At 53.2% G+C, this 23,682-nt stretch overlaps 1 protein-coding gene across 2 annotated transcripts in view; it reads left to right on the top strand.

The window, feature by feature from the left end:
• LOC137449869 (carboxyl-terminal PDZ ligand of neuronal nitric oxide synthase protein-like) overlaps window positions 1–19,605 on the top strand; it is a 36,716-nt gene extending 17,111 nt beyond the window's left edge. The window contains exons 3-11 of one of the 2 annotated variants that reach the window (XM_068155819.1): window positions 10,303–10,395; window positions 11,092–11,150; window positions 12,580–12,688; window positions 13,110–13,251; window positions 13,576–13,736; window positions 15,228–15,395; window positions 16,394–16,559; window positions 17,019–17,376; window positions 17,590–19,605. In XM_068155819.1, the coding sequence (XP_068011920.1) occupies window positions 10,303–10,395; window positions 11,092–11,150; window positions 12,580–12,688; window positions 13,110–13,251; window positions 13,576–13,736; window positions 15,228–15,395; window positions 16,394–16,559; window positions 17,019–17,376; window positions 17,590–18,070 (1,737 nt within the window). In that variant the 3' untranslated portion in view covers window positions 18,071–19,605. The remainder of the gene's footprint in view (window positions 1–10,302; window positions 10,396–11,091; window positions 11,151–12,579; window positions 12,689–13,109; window positions 13,252–13,575; window positions 13,737–15,227; window positions 15,396–16,393; window positions 16,560–17,018; window positions 17,377–17,589) is intronic. The other variant, XM_068155820.1, reaches the window with a different exon arrangement.
• The last annotated feature ends 4,077 nt before the right edge of the window (window positions 19,606–23,682 follow it).

Genomic DNA, 23,682 nt, shown 5'->3' with positions numbered 1-23,682 from the left:
TCAACTCTGCTGCCAGGCTTATTCTGCTGACTGCTGTGCCACTGTGTTAGCGACCTACAGGCTCACAGGGAGGGACAGGAATCTGCAACAGAGATTTTAGAGTGAGCAGCAGAAATCCTCAGCTGCTCCTGGCTTTATATGAACAGTATCTGATGGCCTGGCCCTGCTGGCTAGATGCTAGGTAGCTGTCATTTATCAAGGGCCTGGCTGTAACCAGAGCAACTGAATGACAAAGTAGAAAAGGAACAGCCTCACTTTATGGATGAGGAAACAGGCACAAAATACTCAGTTATCTTCCTAGAGCCATGGAGGGGGTCTGAGGATTTTCCATGGAGCTCTGAGCCTGCCACAGAGTCCTGGCTCTCGCTCTTCTGAGCTTTGTTTTTTGAGCATTGATGAAGAGGGTTTAAATCAATCCAGTCTCCTAACTTGCCTCTTGTCCTACATACCAGACTGGAGGGCAGCTAGGATATGAAACATCAAGTATACAAAAGCAGGACCTTCTCTGCAGGGCTTCTTGACACTGGTGTTTATAGGGAAATGGTGAATTACTTGAAGGTGTCGCAGTGTGTAATTGCAGTTTCACTTGGAAGGGTTATTTCAGGTGAATCTGACCTGCTTCTAATGAAATTAGCACTTTTTATCTGCAGTAACCTAGCAGCTCTTCGAGGTGGGGATCATTCTCATGCCTGTGTGCGCTCCATGCCTGGTACGTGAGACTCTGTTGGGGTGGGGTCCCAAGACACTACTTCATTACTGCAACTAATTAATCATCCAGAGCACTGCAGACGGAAAAGGTAATTTGTTTTCTCCTGCAAAGTGAACAGAGGTAGGGAGGGGAATAAAACCCAGCTTCCCTGTGAGCTGAGCTGGGCTTGGCCTGCCCTGGTGAGACAAGGACTGAAGGGCTGCTTGTGGGAAAGCTCCCTATTAAACCTGGGGACAGCAGGGGGTTCCTGGAAGTGACAGTCACACAATGATGCTTTTGTCAGAGAGGCACCAAAGGCCAGATGATGTCACCTTGTGCTGGGCTGTGAGGCTGCTTGTGCCTCTAGGGATGGAGCTCAGCAGTATTGCAGTATCTCCTTAACAGGGAGGAAGCTATGAAAAGGCTGCTTTTGTCCCACCCTTTTTTAAAAGCAGGCAAAGCAGCTTTGTTCCACAACAGTCTGCCTGTTTTCAGAGGTGGAAAAGACTCATTAAAGAGCTGTCCTTAAAGGCTACCTGAGATTCCAGCAGTCTGAGACCTCCCAAGGATGAGATCTGTTGAACATGGGGAGCAGGGGGATGAAGAGGAAGGCCTACATCAGCATGCCCATCTGAGCAGTGCTCCAGAAAGCAAAGGAGACCTGGATTAAGGGCCGATCTTTCCCCTGCCTCCTCCTCATCTGACCAACCTCCAGAGGCAGCATGCTCACAGCCCTTGCCTGTAGGTCATGCAGCACCATCTGCCACCCCATCCAAGCTCCTGCAGCTTCTCTCCCTAACAGAGCAGTGGGAGGAGATTCTTAAGGGTTTAATGACCAAGCTGAAGCACAAGCCATGGCAACATCCTCTCTGCTGGCAGTTAGGGCGTCCCTCTTACAAACCTCTTTCTCAGGCCATCTGGTACTACTGATGGTCCCAGCCCTCCTGAGCAGGAGAGCAGCAGGATGATCTTTACCTGCCCTGTGTTGGGACTGTGGTTCACGACTGCCTGCCTCAGGGGAAGCTGCAGCTCAGGTTTCAAATCTGCAAAGGAATTTGAAGCATGGAAAACTCTTCAGCTGAAGGTCTTCAGATTAGTCAGCTCCCAGTGTGGCTGGTTTTGAATATTTATGAGAGCAGAAGATTGTCAGGCATGTTTCACTGCTCCTTTCCTGAAAGGAAGAGTTTTCCCAAAACAGTGCTTGGAGGCTTGTTTACCTCAGTCTCTCCATGAGCCCTCACCACACCAAGGTGACAGGCAAGAGAAGCCAGGGATGACAGCAGACAGGATGCCTTCAAGGAGATGTAGAGGGCACACAAGATATTTGTGCTGAAGCAACCTGTCAGTGCTTCATTTCAATACAGTCAGAGCCTTAATACTGTTTGAAGTGTCCAGAGAGCCTGGATCCACAGGTTGCTCTCCTCTTATCCATAAACTGCTTCTCTGCAGCTTCCAAAGCCCTGGCAGGAGGGTGGCACTTGGTTCTGCTTCTTAAAGGATTATGGTTTTTGGTCTCCTTAGATCCTATGCATGTGTGGTGTTGCTCACATCACCCCAGAGCGTCTCCAAAGCCAAAACAGGAGTTAGCAGGAGGCAGCAAGGCCAGGCATGCACAGCATTCCCGGTGTGGCCTCTTCCAGAAACTTTTGTCCCCTGGAGAGCCCCCTATAGAGAGACACAAAACACCTGCAGCTGCTGAAGAACAGCCAGAGCCAGCACAGAGGGCTGAGGCCAGCTCATGCCCTTTTCCATTTACAGGCAACTTCCAAGAAGCTCCTTTGTTGCAGTTGTGAGCTAAGGTGGGAACTGGCTAAACACAGCTACAGTGTCCTCTCGCTGGCTGAGGGCTTGTGGGGCACAGGTCCAGGAAGACCTGCGGATTAGACCCAATTAAAATACTGCTGACAATGCCAAACAGGAGACTCCAGCAAGGCAAATATTTTCTTAGCTTAATTCAGGGTTTTGCAATTTCCTCTACTGCCTTTCATCCCTCTTCCCCCCCTAACCCACAGCACTGCTCAGCTCTCGTTGCAGTGAGAGGCTGATCACCAAGTTTGGGCATTAGCAAAGGGTTTGGCCAACAGATCCCTGATTAGTGAGGCACCTGTGCATCTCCACTCACTGAGGCAGCTGTGAGGGGCTATGCACACTGCCCTGGGGTCATGGAGCAGCAAGGCTGGCTTTGCTCCTCAGTGAGGAGGAGCTGGAAGCAAACCATGTAACATACCTAGCAGGGCAGAAAGCCTCACCAGCCTGGGTCCTATCCCATCATACCTGAGTGAGATGAGCAGAGCAGACCCTAGGTGGAAGCCAGGTTCAAATGAGACTCCAGATAATCAGGAAGGTCCATGCCAATGAGGCAGATCTGAGGCCAAACTGGGAAGTCAGTCTTCAGGTTGAGATCAGCAGGTCTGTAATCAGACATAGCTGTGCAAGAGCTGGAAACCATTACTTCTGCACTGGAGCTTAGGAAGGGGGTTGAAGGCCCAGAGCTGAGCTGAAATTGAGCCCCATGCCCCTAAGTGAGGTGGTAGGTGGAGGCCCCAGCCCAGAACCTGTAACACCTGTTCACAGTTGGTGAGAAAATGAGAAGAGCCAGAGGTGTTAGCACAGCTCACTGAGAGATGGTCTCAGAACAGCAGCTGGGTATAGTGGGAGGCTTTGGAGTAAGAGGGCTGTCCTGCAGCTAGACCCAAGAGCTAAGACTTTATAATCCTGAAGTTCATCCCCTGCCCTTCTGCTTGCACTTCTCAGCTATCAAAGAGCAGTTACCTGCCTGCCTGATCAAGATGGTGTTAAGAAGCAAATGATTTTGTGTACCTTGGATGTGGTCTGATGGATTAGACTGGACTTTCCTGTTAGCCCTTTCCTCACAGCTATGTGACAAATTATCTCCAGGTCCTGTACCTGAGCAACATCTGCAGATCTGCAAGGCACTGGCTCCAGGCTGCAGTAATCACTTCAATAAATCATCTGTAGCTAGTCTGCCCCGTGGTGCTTTTCTTGCCAAGACTAATCAAAGCCTAGTCTGTAGGCAGTGGCCAGGTACCTTGGCATTCCTGGGTGGGTTGTGTGGAGACTGAGCCTGTGGTTTGCAGGGAGTGCTCTGGAAGGAGCATGTGGAGCTCCTCAGGGCCAGCATGCTATGCTCAGGATCCTGTGCTCAGGCCCCTCCTGCTGCTCACATCTCCTGGGAGTCATACCTGCATTAACTGCCAGTCAGGAAAGGGCCAGGGCATGGGAGTCCTGAGAAGGAGAGTGTGGTGGGACCTTCTGGTGGGTGATCACCAGGGTCCTGAATCCCATGCATCATGCTAAGAGGGGCAAGGGCATGATGCCAGTCACTAGAGGTTACACTCAGATTAGGAAGGGGACAGAGGGTTACATTCCAATGTGCACACTCAGCCCTCGGCCAGCCAGCTCCTGAGAACTGAAGAAGGAGAGAAGGGATCACTGGGCCAGGCAAAGCTTGTAGCCACAGGTGGGCCCTGACCCAAGGTCTGGCACAGAAGCATGCCCAGGTAGCTGCTCCCTGCAAATGATCCAAAGCCACATCCCAGCTCCCCAGCTCCAGGGCTGGAGCACAGACCTGCAAATGCTGCCTGGTATCACTGAAGAGGTCTGAGTCCTGCCTGGCTCTGCAGGCAGCACCAGTGCTGCCAAAGCACAGAGCTGGGAATCCATAAATAAACCCTGTGTGATGAACTGCAGTCACATTTCCTTGCTGCCCTTCCAGGGACTCCCAGAGACCCAGCAGGCCTGTGATAGCTCCTCAGCCCCCTTCAGCTCACTGGGCTGGGAGCGGTCTGCAGTACCTACAGAGAATTTGTTGGATGGTGGAAGGAGCTAATTTAAATGAGAAAAAAAGACTTTGGGTATGTTGCCAGCATTCTCCTTGCCTATTGTGCTCCCCCTTTGGTTTCTGCTTTCCTCTGGACAGTTTTATGTTTCCAAGGATCATAAATTCTCATTTTTCCACTGTGCAGGAGGTGCACTCCCGGACCCCAGCGCTTCCTGCGTCGCCTTTGTGTCGGTGTTGCCGAGTTACTGCGGCACAGCCTCAGACTATGCCTGGCTGCATTCACACCGGCCGTGGCCCCGGGAGCATGCACCCTGCCGCCGGGCACGGGGAGTTCATAGGCTCCAGACAGGCACAGGCTTCCCAAGAGGAACAAAGGCAAGGCCATAACCCAGCAGTTTCCAGCTGGAGGGCTGTGGCTGACCAGTGAGCTGGCAGGAGAAGGTGCACTGTGCTGCAGAAGGGGCCGCAGTGACTCACGGAGGGGCTGGAGGCTGGACTGCAGCCTGCGGTCCAAAGGCTGTGGGAACTGACACTGCTCGTTTGTCAGTTCTGGGGCAGCACACAGTGCTCAGCTAAGCTGTGCTTGCTGGGAGAAGAGCTCAGGAGTTCTCTGTAGCATCAGCTCCAAGTGGCAGCACTCCAAGCATCAGTAATTCAAGCAGCAGTCAAGCTAATGCCCTGTCCTCATGCCGTGTGGGTCAGTTTGCTTTGAAATTAATCACATTCCTGAACTTGAAATACTTGGATTCATAGAAACATAGAATGGTTTGTGTTGGAAGGGATCTTCAAAGTTCAGCTCATCCAACACACCTGCAGTGAGGAGGGGCATCTGCAACTAGAGCAAGTTGCTCAGAGCTCCATCCTACCTAACCAGGAATGATTCCAGGGATGGGGCATCTACCACCTCTCTGAATAACCTGGGCCAGTGTCTCACCACCCACAGTGTGAAAAACTTCTTTCTTCTATCTAATCTAAATCTTCCTCTATTATCTTGAAACCATCACCCTTTGTCCTGTCCCAGCAGTCCTTGCTAGAAAGTCTGTCCCCATCTTTCTTATAGGCCTCTTTAAGTACTTAAAGACCACAAGAAGGTCCCCCTGGAGCCTTCTCTTCTCCAGGCTGAACTACCCCAACTCTCTCAACCTTCCTTCACAGGAGAGGTATTCCAGCCTATCATGATGAGTACCTCTCATCATAGCTTTAATTGCTGAAGTGGGGCTCATGTGGTATTGGAGGTTTCCTGCTGCAGCAGGATGGCTCCCAGGCAGGTGGGATGTGGCCATGCAGCCTGGGAGCAGGAGCAGGGACCGGTGGGTGCTACCAGGGTTACCTAGAGCTGTTCTGCTGGGGAGCAGAGCTGAGCAGATTTCCATTTCCTCCTCAACTCATTGCCATGCTCCCTGTGTCTGCCTGCTGGGTGAGGTTTGGGAAGGGTCTGGGACTTCTATTGTTGTGGGGTTGTTTATGGACACATACATCCTGCAGCCTGTCGGGCTGGGGCAGGGCAAGGGCAGCCTGGCAAGGCAGCAAGCTAAAGGCTGGCTGTGGAATATACAGCTGCAGGAAGAAGTCATTCATTTCCAAGCCTGTGGCATCTTCCTTTGGGCACACAAAGTACTCCCCCAGCAGCAACTGGGATCCCTGATGTACTCCTGTCTCAAGAACCTGGACAGCTTCTGCCAGGTGTGGGCTGCACAGCAGCAAACCAACCACGGCAGGGAGTGTGTCCTGGCTGTGCTGGCTCACTCAGGTCTGCCCCTCCTGCTCTTTGCTAATGAGGAAAATGTGTTTTTTGGAAATAGAGGCTGCCTCTGAGACCTGCAAACTCTCTATTTTATGACAGTCTTCATTTGCATAATGAAGGCCCTGATACCTTCAGTAATTAATCACATTAAGAACTGCTTCCTTGAATAACTCTATTCATGCAAGTTGTTCTTAGTGCTGGAAACTGCATATGATTTCCAATGTGCATTAGCCCATCTCTTTCATCAGCAGATGGAAGCTGGTAAATGCATGTGTAATTTATATCTGCTTGGGTGGAATTAGCAGATGAAATATGCATCACCCAGCACCATTAACATTTCTAGTCATACAGTCTTTAGCTCTTGGGTAAGTGAATATTACATGCCAACGGTGTATGGGACCATATGAAAAGCAAGAGCTTGAACACGGGGATTTGAAAGCAAAAATAGAAAGTATTCCAGGTCAGACACATCAGAAATAGAATTAATGAAGCTGCTAAATTAAATGAGTCTCATTGTCCCTTTTTGACCTGCATTCTTTTATAAGACAGCCCATCTTGTCTACATAGCCAAGCAAGCTGCCAGGTTGGCCTGTGGAATCGCCACTTGGAAGAGCAGTTCCACATACCTTAACATCCAGGAAGCCTTGCCCCACAGGATATAGCACAAGCAGCAGGAGAATAAGGATTGAGAAGATGAACACTGCTGTGTGGGTTTGAATTTGTTGGTAACCTCGACAAAGTTGGGGAAAAATCCCACCACATTAATTCAATAGTAAGCAAAAAAATGAAAGTCAGTGCCTAGACTTTGCTCTCCTGCCAGCTTAGCCAGGAGCATCCTGCTCACCTCTGTTGGTTTACACGTGAAGGTTTTCATAGGAGATAAGTTTGCTACCCTGAAGTGCATTTTTTCATGTGCTTTTTTGTCCTTATATAAATCAGAATTCATTAAAGTACTGATTCCTGCTTGATAGGAAGCAATTAAGTGACTGAAGGTTTATGCCATCTGCCTCTTACATGTAGAGATGGTGAGAGTGTTCCATCCAAGCTGGTGTGGCATGGGCTCAGGTCTTTCACCCAACCCTGCTCTCAGCAGCTCAGTGCCCTTGCCCAGCTGGCATTCCTGCCCCCCATGCTGAGCAGCCAGTGGGGGCCAGGCCATCCTACAGCTCCTGCTGCCTCAGGGGTTTCACCCTTTAGAAAAGATTTGGGGGGGCAATGGCTTTTAACTCTTTTCAGGCAAAGGGGAGAATGTGTTGGCTGTTTGCTCTGGCAAGGATGCAGCAGCAGGGCACAGGCAGCAGTGGCCATGAGCTGTGGAGCACAAGCAGGTCCGACAAACTCATTGGCCTCCTTCCATGCTGACAACACTGTGATGAAGAGCTGCATCCTGAGCAGAGCCTGAGGGTGCTGCCTGCAGATTGCAAGGGTCAAAATTGCTTCAGATGCTGTGTGCAGGAGTTGCATGTCACTGGGGCAGGGGAGAAGCTCTGAGCTCTGCTCCTACCTGCCCCACAGCCCTAGCTGCCCCAGCATGGCTCAGCATCAGCCAGCAGCAGGGGCAAGGGCAGAGCTTGCTGGGCAGCTCACATCAGCTCTACAGCTTTGCTTGGAGCTAAAGCCCTGTACCTGTCCCAAAGCCAGGCTGGGGTGCTGCTGTATTCCCTGGGTTTGCAGAGATTTGCCATCACTCTTGGCAGTACCCAGAGATGTGATGCTGCTGCTCCCAATTGTTCCTTTCTGTCCAAGAGAAAGAAAAAGCATCTCTGCAGAATCCAGGCTTGGACTTTGCTTAAAGCCTTTGAAGAGCCTTGTTTGAATGTAATTGCACCCCTGTTGCTACAATGGGAAAATACACTGTATTGCTCTCTTTTTCTTGGAAAGCTCAGCTAGTATTTTCCCAGCCATTTGTGTATAAAGAAAGATAAATAGCTCTTTAGCAGGCAGAACAATCCATCCCGCTTTTATTGACATTCGTGCAAGCAGACAAGGGGAAACAGTTTGGCGGTGCTGAACAGGGGGGAGGGAGAAGCTCCAGCCTGGCAGAGCTGGGAGCACCCAGCAAGGCAGGGCTGGGGTGCTGGGGCCCTGAGGGGCTGCTCAGGCAGAGGGTGGGAGAAGCCCTGAGCCTGGCTGCCTGACCTCTGCCCCGCAGATGTATGCACGCCCTGCTGGTCCCCGCGGCAGGCTGCAGGCTGTGCTCAGCACCTCAGCCATCATTTCACTCCTCCCTATAAATACAAAACCCCTGTATAGCAAATTTAGCTCTGGCTTCACATGCAATGCTGCTATAGATAGATTTTTAAAGAGCTTGTCTCAAAGTAATAATTCATGGGGAGATCAAAAGGCTATGGTTTAATCCAGGGTCTGTCTGATACCATAAACCTTGCAGAGTGCTAAGGACTCAATGAACAGCATCAAAAGCCTGATAAACATGAAAGCCACCCAATTTCCTGCCTGTAAGGCTGGCGTGGCTTACAATGGCTGTTGAGGAGCTGAAAAGATGAGTATCTTCTTTGCAATGCTTGGGTGCTGTGCTGACATGGAGCCACACACAGAGTCCTCCAGGCTCCTGAAAGGTGCCCAGACTCCCTTAACATCTCAATTGCTACCTGCAGCTCCACTGACTCTGTAAGGCGATAAGATTTCTAATTAGATGTCTAATTACACAGTGTAGGTAGGCTTCAGGCAGCACGCTGCTGCCTGGCATCGCCTCCTCCTCCATGTCTGCAAATGGCACAGTGTGTGTTGATTCTCCAAAGCAATGGGGCAGAGGCATGCCAGGAGTCAGTGGAGGCTGGTGATGGAGTGAGGGCACCTCCTGAGTCCATGAGCCCACAAAGGTGGCACAGCGTTCCTCAGGAAGGCTCAGTGACACAATGGGTGGTTGTTCATCCTTGAGGGAAAGGGACACCTGAGAGAGAGCTGCATTGCCCTGGCTCCTTAGCAGGAAAAGCTTCCAGACTGCTTCAAATTTGACATATTGATAGATGATATAGGCAGAGCCCAGCTACAGCCTGTACCAGCAGGCACTGGTGTCCCCATGATGTCCCCTTTGCCAGGTCTCAGCTCCGTTACAGCACCATTGGCATTATTAGACTATCAAGACAGGGGATTTGTAACCTCTGCTTTGCAGCTCTGCTGACTGCACATTGAGTTAATCCAAAGGATTTCTTTTTTCATTGATACCTGGTGGCTGTTGCTGTAGCTGCACTGACAGCAATGGGCATGCTGGTTTAGGTAAATTGAGGATCTGGCCCAGGTAAGCTGGATTCCCAACAGGGACTGTGAAAAATACAGGGTATCAAAAGCCTGTATTTGGAAGCCAAAAATAGTGCCTCAAATGGGGCCAGGAAGGATCAGTGCTGTAAACACAGGTCTCCAGAGCAGAAGGGCTCTGCCTAGCTTCTAGCTGTCAGCATAAGCAGTATTTAAAAGCCAGCAATTTAATATTTAACACAAACAGAGGTGAGTACAGACTGCAGACACCTGCAGGTGAGGAGCTGGGGTTTTCTCCAGAGATACTGAGCCCACTGAGGTTAATGTGATTATGGAAATGTCTGAGGTATAATTGTGTTATTGCCACCCATCTGGCCCTCCCTGCAATTCATTAGTGATTTTATATTCCCCCTGCACTGCAGTGCTGACATACAAGGGCATTGGAGATGCCATAAATCACTGCTTGGGGTTTGCTGCAAGTGCCATCTCCCTGTCAAGCTTCCAGAGCAAGGGTCCTGCTGGATGACACATGGCAAGTGTATCAGGAAAGCTCCTCCTGGATCTGAACTAACAGTCTCTGGATGTAGTCTAGAGGATCAAGCTCTGCTTGCTTTCTCCCAGGGGACACTCCTGACAAAGACAGGATCCTGTTGGCATCCCAGCTGTGGCAGCCAGTCCTCCCCAGCACGGATTTTCTTAGCAGGATAAAACAAATTCCCACTTCCCTCAGCAGCTGGGATCAAACACAAACATAGCATTTTAATGTTTAGTGACTGATACCACATGCTGCTCCTTGTACCCTCCTCCCCCCAAACTACCTCTCTTCTAACCTGGGTTTTTCCTTCCCATCAGTATGAATTCAAAGCTAAGAACATTAAGAAGAAGAAAGTGAACATCATTGTGTCTGTGGATGGGGTGAAGGTGATTCTACGCAAGAAACAGAAGGTGAGACTTCTTCAGCCCAGCAGGGGCACTCTGGGCCAGAGCAGCTGGGGTGCTGGTCTGTCATGTCTGAGTATTACTGCTGCCCAGGCTAGTCACACTTCTAACCCAAACTGGCCTTTTCTGAAAAAACACCCAGAATTTTCACAAGAAAACACTCCATTTCTCATCAAACTAATAACAAAACCTTGCTGAAAAGAGAGTGGGAGAATTACACTGAGGGAAGAGGATTTGGGGTTCTTTCTATCAACAAATGCCAAGCTTTCAGGCAATACAGTTTCTTTTTCTTGCTAATACCAGCAGGCTTCTTCTCACTGCCTGGGCTGAGCACCCATCAGCTCTTTGCCCAGGCTGTGCTTCCTACTGAGCTAAGCCCGTAGCTGGATCTGGGTTTCCTAAACCCTCTCTCAGAGCCTTTGTCTCCACAGCATGCTACTCTTCTGCATATTTGATGCTCTACATTAATCTTAGCAGCCTTTTTCAGCCCTGAAGGCTGTGATCAGATGACCAGATATGATAAATGAGCAAAGAAATCTATTTTTATCCAAGATACAGATGAAACAGCCTTTGTTAATGTAGTCAAACTGGAGATTTTGGCTCAGGACAAACACACCATTCTCCAAGGTTCCTGCCCTTCAGCATGGTGGAATTTCATTTTACCTGCCTCACTGTAATGTTGTTTCTTCCCTCTACTTACAGAGAAAGGAGTGGACCTGGGACGAGAGTAAGATGGTGGTGATGCACGACCCCGTGTACAGGTATGTGGCAGGGGATTTACACCAGCTAGATCCAACCAGCCCTGAGTGATGCATATCCATCCTCCTGCTTGCTGAGTTATCTTCACCAAGGCTGGTTTTCCAAAGGACCATGAAACATTAACAAGGTTGCAGGATTACTGCTGATGGGGAATCCTTTTCATACATTATTGAGAGTGAGGGTGGACTGATCTAGCTTTGAAGTTGGCTCCGCTTTGAACAGGGTTACACTAGATGACCTCCAGATACCTTCATGAATTACTTTCTGATTCTGGCTCTGAAGACAGGCTTCCCACAGCTGTTTTTTCTTTAGAGCATGGCTCACTGTGTGCTTCTGAAGCAGCTCCTCACTCTAAGGTCTAAATGCTTGCAAGGATTAACCCATACAGGATGTGGTAAGACGCATTGACATTCCATAGCACCTGCCACAGGATCGCAAAGTATTTTGGAGACCACAAACCCCACCCAGAGGTTTACACTGTGTGTAAACCCAGCACCTCAGGAGGCATCAGGCATGGTTTCCTTGAAGATAACCCTAGTGATGGTGTGTAGCCTGGAGACTGAGCTAACAGCACAGGTTGCACCAGGCTGTTAGATCTGCCAAGTGAATAATTGTACCACAAGCATGGAGCCCACAGCCCCCAGGGCTGGGATCACCAACACTGATTTTCTGGGTCAGAGCCCTTGGTGAGGAGATAAGGAGTGAAGGACAAGCTGGTGCATTATCCATGCCTACCTCTCACCTCTGGCATTCTTTAAAGGTGATTACAAGATGTGGCACATCAGCAATAATTGCTCCAACTGTAAGTTCAATGCAAAAAAAGCAAAAAGCCAGTGACAGAAAAGGGTAAAATAAAAACAAGTTTCAAGAACTCCTTTGGTTCCTTCTCTGCTCAGAGCTGAACTCACTTGTCACAATTTACCCAATTAAATCAAACATGCATAAAGAGCTTTAAAATTGGTTTTGCAGCACAGGGAGAAGGAGTCAGCCTGAACAGGAGAGAGAGAACAATCCTCTGGGTACACTCAGTAACCCTGGAAGAGGCACCCAGGGAGTCTGGATTCTGTGCTGTGCCACATTCCCCATACAGGGGGTTGTGCTATGCTGCAGCCTGAGCAGAGATTAATTGCTGGGGCTAAAATGCAGCCACTGGCTTTCCAGTACTACAGATTTTTTAGCTTTCCCATAGCATCTTTAAAGAGCTTTTGCCTACTTCAGAAAGCAGGTTTTCTCTCAAGCTAGAAACACACTAAATCCATTGCCTCCTGCCTTGAAAATTGTAGGAGGGGCCATGCACCAGCACTGCCTCGTTCCTCCAGCCCTGGGTGCTGTGAGCCAGCCTGTCCTTGGGACGTACAGGAGCCTCCAAGGTTGTCTAGGGGGCAGAGACTCTCCTGGATGTTTAATTCCCTTTGTCTCTCTCCCACCTAGGATCTTCTATGTGTCTCATGACTCACAAGACCTGAAAATCTTCAGTTACATCGCAAGGGATGGCACCAACAACTCCTTCAGGTGCAACGTCTTCAAATCAAAGAAGAAGGTAGGATGCCCCTGGGGCAATGTCTGGGTTGTACCTGGGTGAGGAGGGACCTTGCACCTTCCTGTGCAGGAGCCAAAGGCAGAAGGGTCAGAGGGTGCAGATCCCTGGGGAAAGACCAAGGCAGTGCTAGTTCTGTATGTCCACTAGAAACATGCCTGGTGCCTGTCCCTTCTTGACCCATGCTTCCTGGGCAGCAGCACAGCCCATCTGTCCCAGCCCACATGAAGATAAGATTTCATCTCCAGTGAGGGGATGATGTTTGTCAGGTCCAGCAGTGGTGGAGCCCCTACTACAGGAAGAGATGGCAGCCTGGGGCAGCCCCAGGTGGGAAGCTGAGGAAAGGCTCCCAGTTTCCCCACTGACAGTGGGACAGTGGCAGCACGGGTGCCACGGGGCTGAGCAGTGTGGGTTTGCTCCACAGAGCCAGGCGATGCGGGTGGTGCGCACGGTGGGCCAGGCCTTCGAGGTGTGCCACAAGCTGAGCCTGCAGCACGCCCTGCAGAATGCCGACGGGCAAGCGGACGGTGCCAGCGACAAGTCAGCCGAGGAGCAGCCACTGGAAGGTGACACATGGCTCCCTGTGAGACCCTTCCCCCAGCACTGGCACCAAGGATGCTGCGGGGTGGGGAGCTGACAGGTGTCCTTTGTGGGCCAGCTCCAGTGACAGTGAGAGCTTTGGGACCCTTCACATGACGAGCACGGGGAATCTAGCCTGTCTGCCTCACTGTCCTGGGCACCAGGAAGGTGAAAACTGATGCCCTTGTGCAGCAGACTGAGAGTCTGCAGGCACCATCCCTTTCCTCTTGCCCCTTCACAGCACTTGTCCCTGAGCTGGTACCCCAGGCAGCTTCTCCTTTGGTGAGTTTATTTATCCATCTCATTTAAAGTTCACCAGATTAAGGGCTCCAAGATCACGGATACAGACGAGGTTGGCATCGATTCTGATGGCATCTGTGTGTCTGAGAGGGGACCTGGAGAGCTGCCCACTGCCAGGGGGGACCTTGGCATGCCGAAACCTGGGCAAGCCTCAAAGGATAAGAACTGCCAGGTAATGGGAGGACAGTCCACACACTCTGCTGCTACTGGGATCCCTCTGCTCAGGGTCACTGTATCATGGCTTCATTTGGAGGGGCTTTCATGGAGACCCCACTGCAGGTTCCCTGTCCTGGCTCCCTGCCATCACAGCCCCATGTCAGGACAGGGTGTTCAGCACACAGGTTAGCTGCACCTAAGCTGTGTGCCAGTGCTGGAGTAGGGAGAGAGGAGGGACCTGGGAGTGGGGCCACAATACAGACCTGAGTGGGCTTCAAACACAAGCTGTGAGAGCCAGGCAGAGTGCAGGGGGCTCTGCTGGAGCCACAGCCTAGTGCTAGAAAGGGGAAGCGTGGCAGGACCTCCTGTCCTGCAGGAGCACCCACAGCACAGGTGGAAGCTCTGGTGAGTGACCATTTCCACACTGTGCAGGGTGCATTTCTGAGCCCCCAGTGCCACTCTGTGGCAGTCACTCATCCGACTGCCCCACAACAACCCCCAGCTGCCCTCACCCCTCAGGAGCAGCATTCCTGAGGGGCCCAGCCCTGGCAGCAGAGGCAGCTGGGGCACGTATGGCTGAGCTGTGGTTTCACTGTAAGGAATGGCTGCTCTGCAGAGCTTCTGCATGAGCACTTCCCAGCAGCTGGAATGGAATTGTTTCATCTCACACAATCGTCTCGCATGCAGGGCCTGGCTGAGAGCAGCTGCAGTGAAATGCACTCCATGGAATTCATTTCCAGGGCTGGAAAAGCAGAGCTTTCCTGTGCTTCCTTCTGGGCACTGGAGCTGTCCAAGCAGGGGGGGCAGGGGGCATGCTGTGAGAGCAACCATCTTAAAACACCCTGCTGCCAGGGTGGAGGCAGCCTGCCTGGCTCTGGGCTGCATGCTGAGAGCCCTGTTGCTATGGAGAGCCAGGTGAGCCACGCACAAGGCCACCACATGGTCCCCTGGGCAAGTGAGGTGGCTGCAAGCTCACCCACCCTGTGCCAAACTAGCAGAGCCTGGGCTCTGGACACACTGGGATATGGGGGTTCACAGATGGGTCAGGGGATGTGAGATGGGCAGTGCACACACTCACCCGTGGGATATCTCCAAGGACTAGGACTGCTGCAGTCTTTTAACCTGCCGATGGCACTGACACTGAACTGCTGCTGGCAAATGCTTCAGGCAACAAGAAATCACCCAGCCTGGGCAGCTGCATCATGAGGGAGGCAGTGGAATATTTGGGTCACTCCCTACCATCTCCTTCCCAAGGCTTCCTGTTTGGAACCATGGCCAGATGCCGACAGCACAACCCTGCCAGCCCTCCGGGATCCAGAGCAAAACACACTGCCCTGGGGATCATGCACCACTTGACACCAAGTCCTGGGCTGTCCCAACGTGTCTCCTGGTGCCAGGGATGTGGGGGCCACTCTGCTGCGCTAGGTTCAGTGCCATGGGGAACCATGATCCAAATCCCAGCCTGAGCTTGTCTGTGCACTCATCCTGCCCATTTCTTTGTGCCCAGGATGCCGAGAGCTACTCCCTCCACCCAGCCAGCTCCCAGCAGTTGCTCAGCCCAAGCAGCCCCTGCTCCTCAGCCTCCATCACCCCACTGGCCTCCCAACACTGCCTCCAGCTGCTCCAGCAGCAGCTCCTCCAGCAGCAGCAGCAGACGCAGGTGGCTGTGGCCCAGGTACGCGTCCTGCCCTCCCCTTGGGTGGCATCAGCCCTTCTTTCCTTGCTCCAGCCTCTGGCCAGGCTGGGCTGACAGTGGGGGCAGGTGGGAACGATCCAGGGAGCTCGCAGCACAGCTCTCAGCATTGCTTACAGCATAGCTTGCAGCGTTGCTTGCAGCATTGCTTACAGCACAGCTCGCAGCATAGCATAAAGGAATCACAGACTGGTTTGGGTTGGAAAGGACCTTTAAAGGTCACCTAGTCCAACTGCCATGCAGTGAACAGGGACATCTGCAACTACAGCAGGTTGCTCAGATCCCCAGAAATCCTGATCTGGAGTGGTTCCAGAGATGGGACATCTACCATATCTCTGGACAACCTGGTGCAAGGTCTCACCACCTTCAGCATAACAAATGTCTTCCATCTCTCTAGTCTAAATCTCCTTTTAGTTTAAACCACCACCCCTCATCCTGTCATAGCAGGCCCTGCATAGCTCACAGTATGGCTCAACTCACAGACATGGAACTGGATGCACACCTAAGCCCGACCACTCTGGCAGGTCACAGACAAATCCCAGGGCCCCAGCTCCCCTTTCACCTATTTTTGTAACCCACTCCCCCGAGCCTCATCCTCCAAACCAGCACCAGAGCGAGAAGCTCGGTACCCCCAGGCTGGGCACCTGCAGCCGCACCCCGAGCGGGTCCGGGAGCAAGGAGCCAGGAGGCGCGGTGGGTACCGCGATGGGACCAGCAGGGGGCGCTGGAGGGCCGCCGCGTAGCTGATCCGAGAATCGCGGAGATGTTTGGCTCGGCCCCCACCGTCCCGACCATCCCTGCCTCGTCCTATCCATCCCCACAGCACCCCGGCCATCCCTGCATCGTCCTGTCCCACATCGTCCCATCCATCCCCACACCGCCCCGGCCATTCCTGCATCGTTCTGTGCCATCCTGCATCATCCTGTTGCACATCCTCAGATCCATCTCTACCTCACCCCATCTATCACTGCACCCCACAGGTGCAGCTGCTCAAGGACCAACTGGCCGCCGAGACGGCAGCACGGATTGAAGCACAGGCCCGGGTCCGGCAGCTCCTGTTGACCAACCGTGACCTGCTGCAGCACGTCTCCTTGCTGGTGCGGCAGCTGACAGTCTTGGAAGCCCAGGAACACCACCGGCAGCCAGGTGAGCAAGCGGTCACCTTGCTGGGGTTGTTTGGGTGCTGGGATGCCAGCCCCATCCCTCTGGATCATCTCTGTGCCACTCACAGTCCCAGGAAGCAGCTGATGTGCTCCCACAGTACCATCCCAGTAAGCTGCAGGGGGGCTCTGAAGCATTTCTGCACCCCTTGGTGTCCTGGAAAGCATGTGGGGTACTCACAGCACCACCCCTTCAGACCATCTCTGCACTCTTCATGGTCCCAAGGAGCAGTTAAGGTGCTCCCAGTATGAGCCCAGCAGGCTTTGGGGGACTTCAGAGCATTTCTGCACCCCTTGCAGTTACAAGGAGCAGCTGGGATACTCTTAGTACCATGCCAGCAGGCTCCAGGAGGCTTTGGAGCACCTCTGCACCCCTCGAGATACAGAGAAGAAGCTGAGTTAGTGGTTCCCCTGTCTTCATGCCCCATTGTCCTTCTCTCACCAGTTGACCGCTCCTTGCAAAACCTGTCCTTGGCTCAGTCCCTCTCCCTGAACCTGAAGAACCACTACAGCTTGGATGTCCACCTGCCATCCACCTCCACCCCTGCCAGCATCCTGGGCAGCCCTGTGGCCCCTGGCTCACTGCCAGCCCTGGGCCCTGGGGACTCCTACCTCAACCTCGTTGGCCTGGAGCGGGGTGGCCATCGCTACAGCAGCAAGGACGGGGACGAGGGCCTGGCTGTGCTGGAGGGGCAGGACGGCCTCAGTCGGCGCGTGGAGGGCTCCGAGGTCAGCGAGTTCGCTCTGCTCAACGGGAGCAGCCGGCAGAAGGCAGATGACACAGACAGAGGGGACGAGGACAGGTAGGATATACCACCTCCATCTCTTACCAGCTGGAGTGGGAGCACCCCAAGCAGACCCAGCAGGGCTTCCAGTGCCCTGCACCCCCTCTCCAACATTTGTAGGTGATGAGTTGCACTGATGGGACTCAACGATCTTTTGGGAGCCTGGGGCAGCCAACCCAAGCCCCCTGTTGTCACTGTCCATCACCTCCTCTCTCTGCTTTTGCTTCCCAGGCGGCAGCAGCCCATTCCCAAGCTCAACCCTCCACCACCCATCCTACGCAAAAGGTCAAGCAAGACCTCTCCGAGCTTGGAAGTAGAGGTGAAGCCTGAGGGTGCTGCCCACTTGAGCCTGCCCAGTTCCAGTGTCTCCAACCTCACCAGCATCACTGCCAGCTCACTTACCCTCTTGGACCCTGAGGCAAGGACTCCCGCACGAAGTGCTGCCTCCAGCACGGAGCCCAGCATCTGCCAGCATGCTCTGGGCAAAGTCAGGACTGGAGAGAATGGGCAGATGTCCCCCCTGGCCAGCACCCACAACCCTGCGGCCAGTGGGGCTCTGGCCAAGGACTTGGCTGCCCTGGCCAGCCCCACGGACATCACACTGCCCTTCTACCCTGCAGATGACACTTGCTTGCACATCAGTTTCTCAGAAGATGAGCTGCTTGAACCAGAGCTGGACACTGCCAGGGGGCCCAGCAGGATCCCCCCTTAGTGGGACAGCAGTAGATAGCAGCTGGCTGGCAGGAGTTCCAGCAGCATTGTTCATGCTGTTCCACCAGCCTGAGCTAGGGTTGGGGGCCCTGCCAGGCTGGGAAGCAGGTTCCTTTGTGATCCCCCACCCACACAGCAGCTCCTCCTGCCATGTATGGGGGGCTGCCATGCAGATGTGACCTTGCCAGCCCCTGCCCTTTGTCTGCACCAGCTCACACTGCCTTTCTGTTGCCCTATCCTTTCATCTGCAGCTGGTCTTGTCCCTTGTCATGCAGCCACAGGTGCTGCTCCTCAAGCAGCTCTCTCTCTCTCGTCATTACGTCCCTTCTGCTGGCTGGGTGGCTGCAGGCAGCCCACACCAGCCCCAGCCTTCCCACAGCAGATGGGTGCCAACAGCACTGCTGAAGGCCAGGGCACTCTGGACAGTGATGGCACAGGTCAGACTTGGGAGAGGTTCCCATTTAGCCAGCATTCCCTATGGGATGCTCCATGGCAAAAACATTCCCAGGACTTGAACAATAGGATCCCCTGGGCAGAGGCATGGCACAGGACCAGGCTGTGAACATCTGGACACAAGGCTGCTATCAGTTCAGCAGTTGCCACCTGTGGTAGCAGTGTGAGCAGGGCTCTGTGGCATGGTTATGGTGCCCCTCCCCTGCCTGGCTCCCCAAAGTGGTTGCCAGGATGCCACCACACTGCCAGAGGCTAGGTCTCTCCAGGGCAGCCTGTGTCCACCAGTGCCATGCTGCACCCACCCCAGCCCCGCTTTTGGGGACAGCAGCCCCACCACCATGTCACTGTATGGCAAAGCCACCACTGCCTCCCTCCACAGGTGCCTTTTCCTGTTCCCCACCACTCAGTGCCCACCCAGGCTGGGGCCACCCCCCAAAGGCCACTAATTTGGTGCAGGGCTGGCTCTGGGAGTCTGCTGCTGTGGTGGGTGACCCCCCCCAGAGGGAGGGTGCACCCCATGTCTTGGGGTTGGGGTGGTGCCTGCCTCTCTGAGTTGCAGGCATAAGGCTGCTCCAGTTGTGCAGATTTTAGGGTGTTAGGTTGTGGTTTGGGTTTGGTCTCAGAGGTGTGAGTGTCCTGGGATGAGCGAAGATTTAAGGAAGAAGCGAAGGTGAAGGGCGAGGCGGTGCCATGTCTCCCCTTCAGTCCTGGGCAGGTTTTGGGGAGGGACCCAAGGAGATGCTTGCCCAGCTTGGTTGTTTGTGAGAGCATTGGGAAAGTGTTGGAGGGTTGAGGAAGTGTCAAAGGAAATGGAGACTTGGAGCAGTCACATTGCCTGTTCTGGCACATTGCTTCTCCCATGGTGGGGGGAGATGTAAGGTGACAGGACATGGACTCCAGAGCCAGCCAGGAAGAGATGGTGGCATCACTGCTGGTGACTGGGCCTAGGGGCTTGTAAAGCTGTGGCTAGGCTGTCCTGTAGTGCAGTAGAGACAGACCAGCCCCTCTGTAGGAATCAAGTACACTGCAGTTTGGTAACTGAGTTTTAAAGAAAGAAGTAATAATAAAGGTGTCTGATTTGCAGAGCAAGTGTCATGGTCTCTGCTCCACTGGGGCCTGCATGCATGGAGTCCCAAGCCACTGGTGTAGAGTGGGGACCCCCTGGCTATTCCCAAAGAAGAAGGAAGGCTGCTCTGAGCCACTGCACCCTCCCTGCCCTACAGCCCCAGCTTAAACACAGGTCCCAGCAACCCCATCTGCTCCTGCTCACAATGCTGGAGGTCCCGTGGCCCCACACATGCTGCCACACTGGGGGCAGGTTCCTTGGTCAGGGATGGGGCCCATTTCCAATGAAAACATTCCATCCTAAGCCTAGCAGTGCCCTGACTGTTACATGCCACCAGTGCTGCTTGCCACAGCTCCCAGTCAGGGCCCTATTCCCCATACACCTCCTTTGCTCTTTCTTGTCTTCATTTCTGCTCCCAAAATAAATCCTGCCCCAAACACATGAGAAGGGAGTATCACAGTGGGAGGAGGCAGACAGCAAAGCCCTATGCTGTGGAGTGCGATGGGACTGGCCATGTGCCGGGACCCCACAGGAACTGCCCACAGCCAGGAGTGGCGACAGAACCCTGTCCTGGTCCCTCTGAGGTGAGAAAGGGAACTCACAGACAATCCAGCACAAAGATTGCAGGACAGACAGGCACCCTGCAGGATTGTCCCTCATTGCATGCAGTGGGACTCAGCCCAGATCTGGGGGTTAGATGGAGCCAGCCCCAAAAACTCCATGAGGGTCTTGAGGCCACTCTCCATCCCTCCACAGAGTGGGTGCAGCCTCCAACGTGATGGAACCAGGAGCCCTTTCCCCAAGCCCACTGCAGACATCTGCCTGGGGGGGCCACCCACACTGGGAGGGGGCACTTCCAGCCCAGCATCTTATTATGCTTCCTTCATGGAAGAAACTTTTTCCTTTGCTGTCTGGTAAGCTGCTAGCAATCATCAGGCAGGCAGGTGGTAAAGATTCATATCCATCAAACAATGCCATTTAGTTTGTAACCTGTGACTAAATCTGGTGTTAGCTTTAATTTCAGAGTCTGCTTTAGGGCTCGCTTGTTAATCTCTATGCAAAGCAGATGAAATGAATATGCAGCATTTTGGATGTAATTGTACGGCTTCAATTCAGCACTATAATTTTCCAAACAGGATCTTGCAATCAAGCTTCTATTCATTAGTGTATAAACAATTTAGTTTCTCAGCTCTCCAGTATGCCAATCATCTCAATGGAGTGAGCATCTCCAACAAAAAGAGGAGGAAAGTTTCCTTTGTGTAACAGAGGTAAAAGTTGCTCTGTACTTCAGACAATTCCCGCCTGGCAGATCCGGGCTGCTCCTGCGGATGCAGCCAGTACCCAGAGCCCCACGGCACTGACCAGCTGCAGACAGCATTCTGGGGGTGTGACACTCCAGTGGCCCCAGTGACCTCCCAGCCAACACAGCCCCAGGTCCCCAGCAATTCCATTTGTGAGACCCCAACAGATGAGTCTGGGCCCTGCAGGATCAGGCTACCCAGAAGAGTGTGACCACATACTGGCACTTCTCAGCACTGCCCACAGCTCTGGGGAGGGGACAGCCACTCCACCCAGAGCCCTAGCACATGTCCATCACTCCTACATCACACACCCCATACCAGGTTCAGCCTTCCTGACAAGCACCACAGGACAAGGCACTGAGGCACCCCTCACCCAGGGCCAAGGGCAGCCCTCCTCATGGAACATAGTGCCAGGCTGGCACTGGGATGGGTGAGGGGCAGGTTCCAGTCTTGGGGGCTCAAACCTTTATGTCTGGGTTTATGTCCTTGGTGGGGACCTGGGGATGCTGCACACCCACGAGCATGCCGGGCCACATCCCCACCCCTTCGCACCCATCGCCACTCCTCAGAGGAGAGGAGGGACCGGCCAAGAGCCTCGACAAAGGGAAGCGCCATCGGCAGAGCCGCTCAGCGCGGCCTCCGTTTCCAAATGAATATCGACAGCGCTAATTACAGGCCGCCATGCAGACAGCTTATTAGCTTGTCACAAAAAGACGGTATTGAACTCACAGCCCGCGGTATTCACAGAGCGCAGCAAGACGCTCCCCAGACAGCACAGCGAACCAGGCAGGCGAACAACCTCCAGCAAAACTAATTACTTCCTGATTGTCTAAGGCCACCCACTGGGTATAATAGTATAGACTAAATTTGGCATATACATAACTAAGCACTCGGCACCAATTTGGCATACAATAATCATCCTCTGTGTTGCATAATTAAAATCTGATCACTTGGAATAATTATTTCATATTCCCGGTATCGGGCGAGGATTGCATAATGTGGTGTGGCAGGAGCATGAGCCTGGGAGTGGAATTGTCCAGCTTCACAGGTGTGAGCACCCCAGGAAGGACCTTGCAGCTCTGGGCATGGCCGAGAGACCTGGCTAGTGCCGGCTGCCTCAGGTGGGTGTCAATAACCCCATGGGCAAGGTGCTTCCATGGCCCAAGGCTGTCAGTCAGCGCTGGCTGCGGAGATGGAGTCACCTTAACTCTGCCCCTCTGCAGCAGGGAGCCAGTGCTGAGCACTGGCCCTGTGAGCCCTCCTTAGCGGAGAAGGACTAAACCCGCTCAGGACAGGCTGTCCCCCGCGTCCCCAAGCAAACACTCTCTGCATTGACCTTTCCAGGCAGGCTGCTGCCCCGCTGCCCGCCCGGGATGCTCACCGTCCGACCCCATTGTGCTCACACGTCTGCTAAAGGCATTTGGAAAGACATGGCAATAAAAAATAAAAATCAAGTGGAACGTGTGTGTCTAATCCATTAACTTCCTCCGGCAGCTCCCCGGGGACACAGCAAGGAGGAGAAAGAATACGTGGATATTGCACGCGCCCTGGCACCTTGTCCCCAGGCCAGCTCTGCTGCTGGCCGCTGCCACGGGCTCATAAATCACGACGGGCGACAGCGTTTCACAGCTCGCTTCCCAGCCAGGATATGGCCATTCCTGCTGATTACACGGCCGGCGCGCGGGGGAAGCTGCATCTCCCACTTCCAGGAAGGGAGGATCCGCAAGGAAAACGCATTGATAAAAAGAAGAACGAAATCAGCTTTGTTCACGTTGCGAATCTCCCATTGTTCCTGCTGCGGCCGTCGGCCCTCACTGGAGAAAGTATTTCCTCAGCGATAAATCTCCTGGGCTCCTCGCTGCCCTCGCCTTGGCACCGGACCCTCCTCGGGTTGTTTTGAAAGAAAAAGCAGCTTTTGCCACGGGTCCCCCATGGGGTGCACTGGACAACTCCTGGTGTGATTTAAGGGGACAAGACACATCCCTGGGGAAGGGGGGTGGGGTGTGTGATGCTCATGCTGGGATTCTCCTGCCTGTGTCCCCAGCCAGAGCTGCACCACAGGACCTGCACTGATGCTCCCAAAAGCTTCCCTCTACCACCACCCCACGAGCCTGTGCCTTCCTTGCTGGCACAGCACAACCTGGGGACACCAAGTCTGACCGGGGCCATGCTAATCCCAGAGCTGAAACAGAGCTTGTGGTGGGCAAGCCCTCGCAATACAGGAGTCAGGCTGACAGTTGTACAAGAAAAATAGATCAAGTTCCCAAGAAAATAGAGTTGAGCCGATCTGATTTTCATCAGCATCTTCAGCTGCCTTTCTGGAAGCCCCAGCCCGCTCCTCATTCCTGCTCTCCACTTTACAAACCACTTAATTCCTTGTTGCTTTGGAAACCCTCACAAAGACCCTCTGCATCCCCCAAAATAACAAGCAACAGATGCTGCTTTGACCTCAGCAACTTCCTGGAAACATGCATTTGTCAAAATAAAAATAAAAAGATTAATGTGAGGAAGGCTCTTAAATTATAAGGAAACAGCAGACAGAGCCTGGCCACACATGCCTGCCATAGGCAGCAGCCAAGCCCTTGGACAGCAGAAAAACCCGGGGCTGGCTGGAGAGGGAGCTGCAGGGCTGGGGGTCCCTGCACGCCCCTGCTACCTTCCAGACATGAGGGAGGCTGAAACCACTGCTGGGGTCCCAGCCCTTCCCCAGTGGTCACACCTGGAGAGGCTTCAGTTTGGGAGCAGCAACCCACGGTCTAGATTCCACAGGTTTGCAAACTAGCTTGAAAATCA

Source organism: Melanerpes formicivorus, unplaced genomic scaffold (assembly GCF_026170545.1).
Source record: "Melanerpes formicivorus ecotype bairdi unplaced genomic scaffold, bMelFor1.0.p_v2 SCAF_33, whole genome shotgun sequence".
Lineage (NCBI taxonomy): Eukaryota > Metazoa > Chordata > Aves > Piciformes > Picidae > Melanerpes > Melanerpes formicivorus.
The sequence above is the reverse complement of the archived record's forward strand: the minus strand, read 5'-3'. Positions and strand labels throughout refer to the sequence as shown.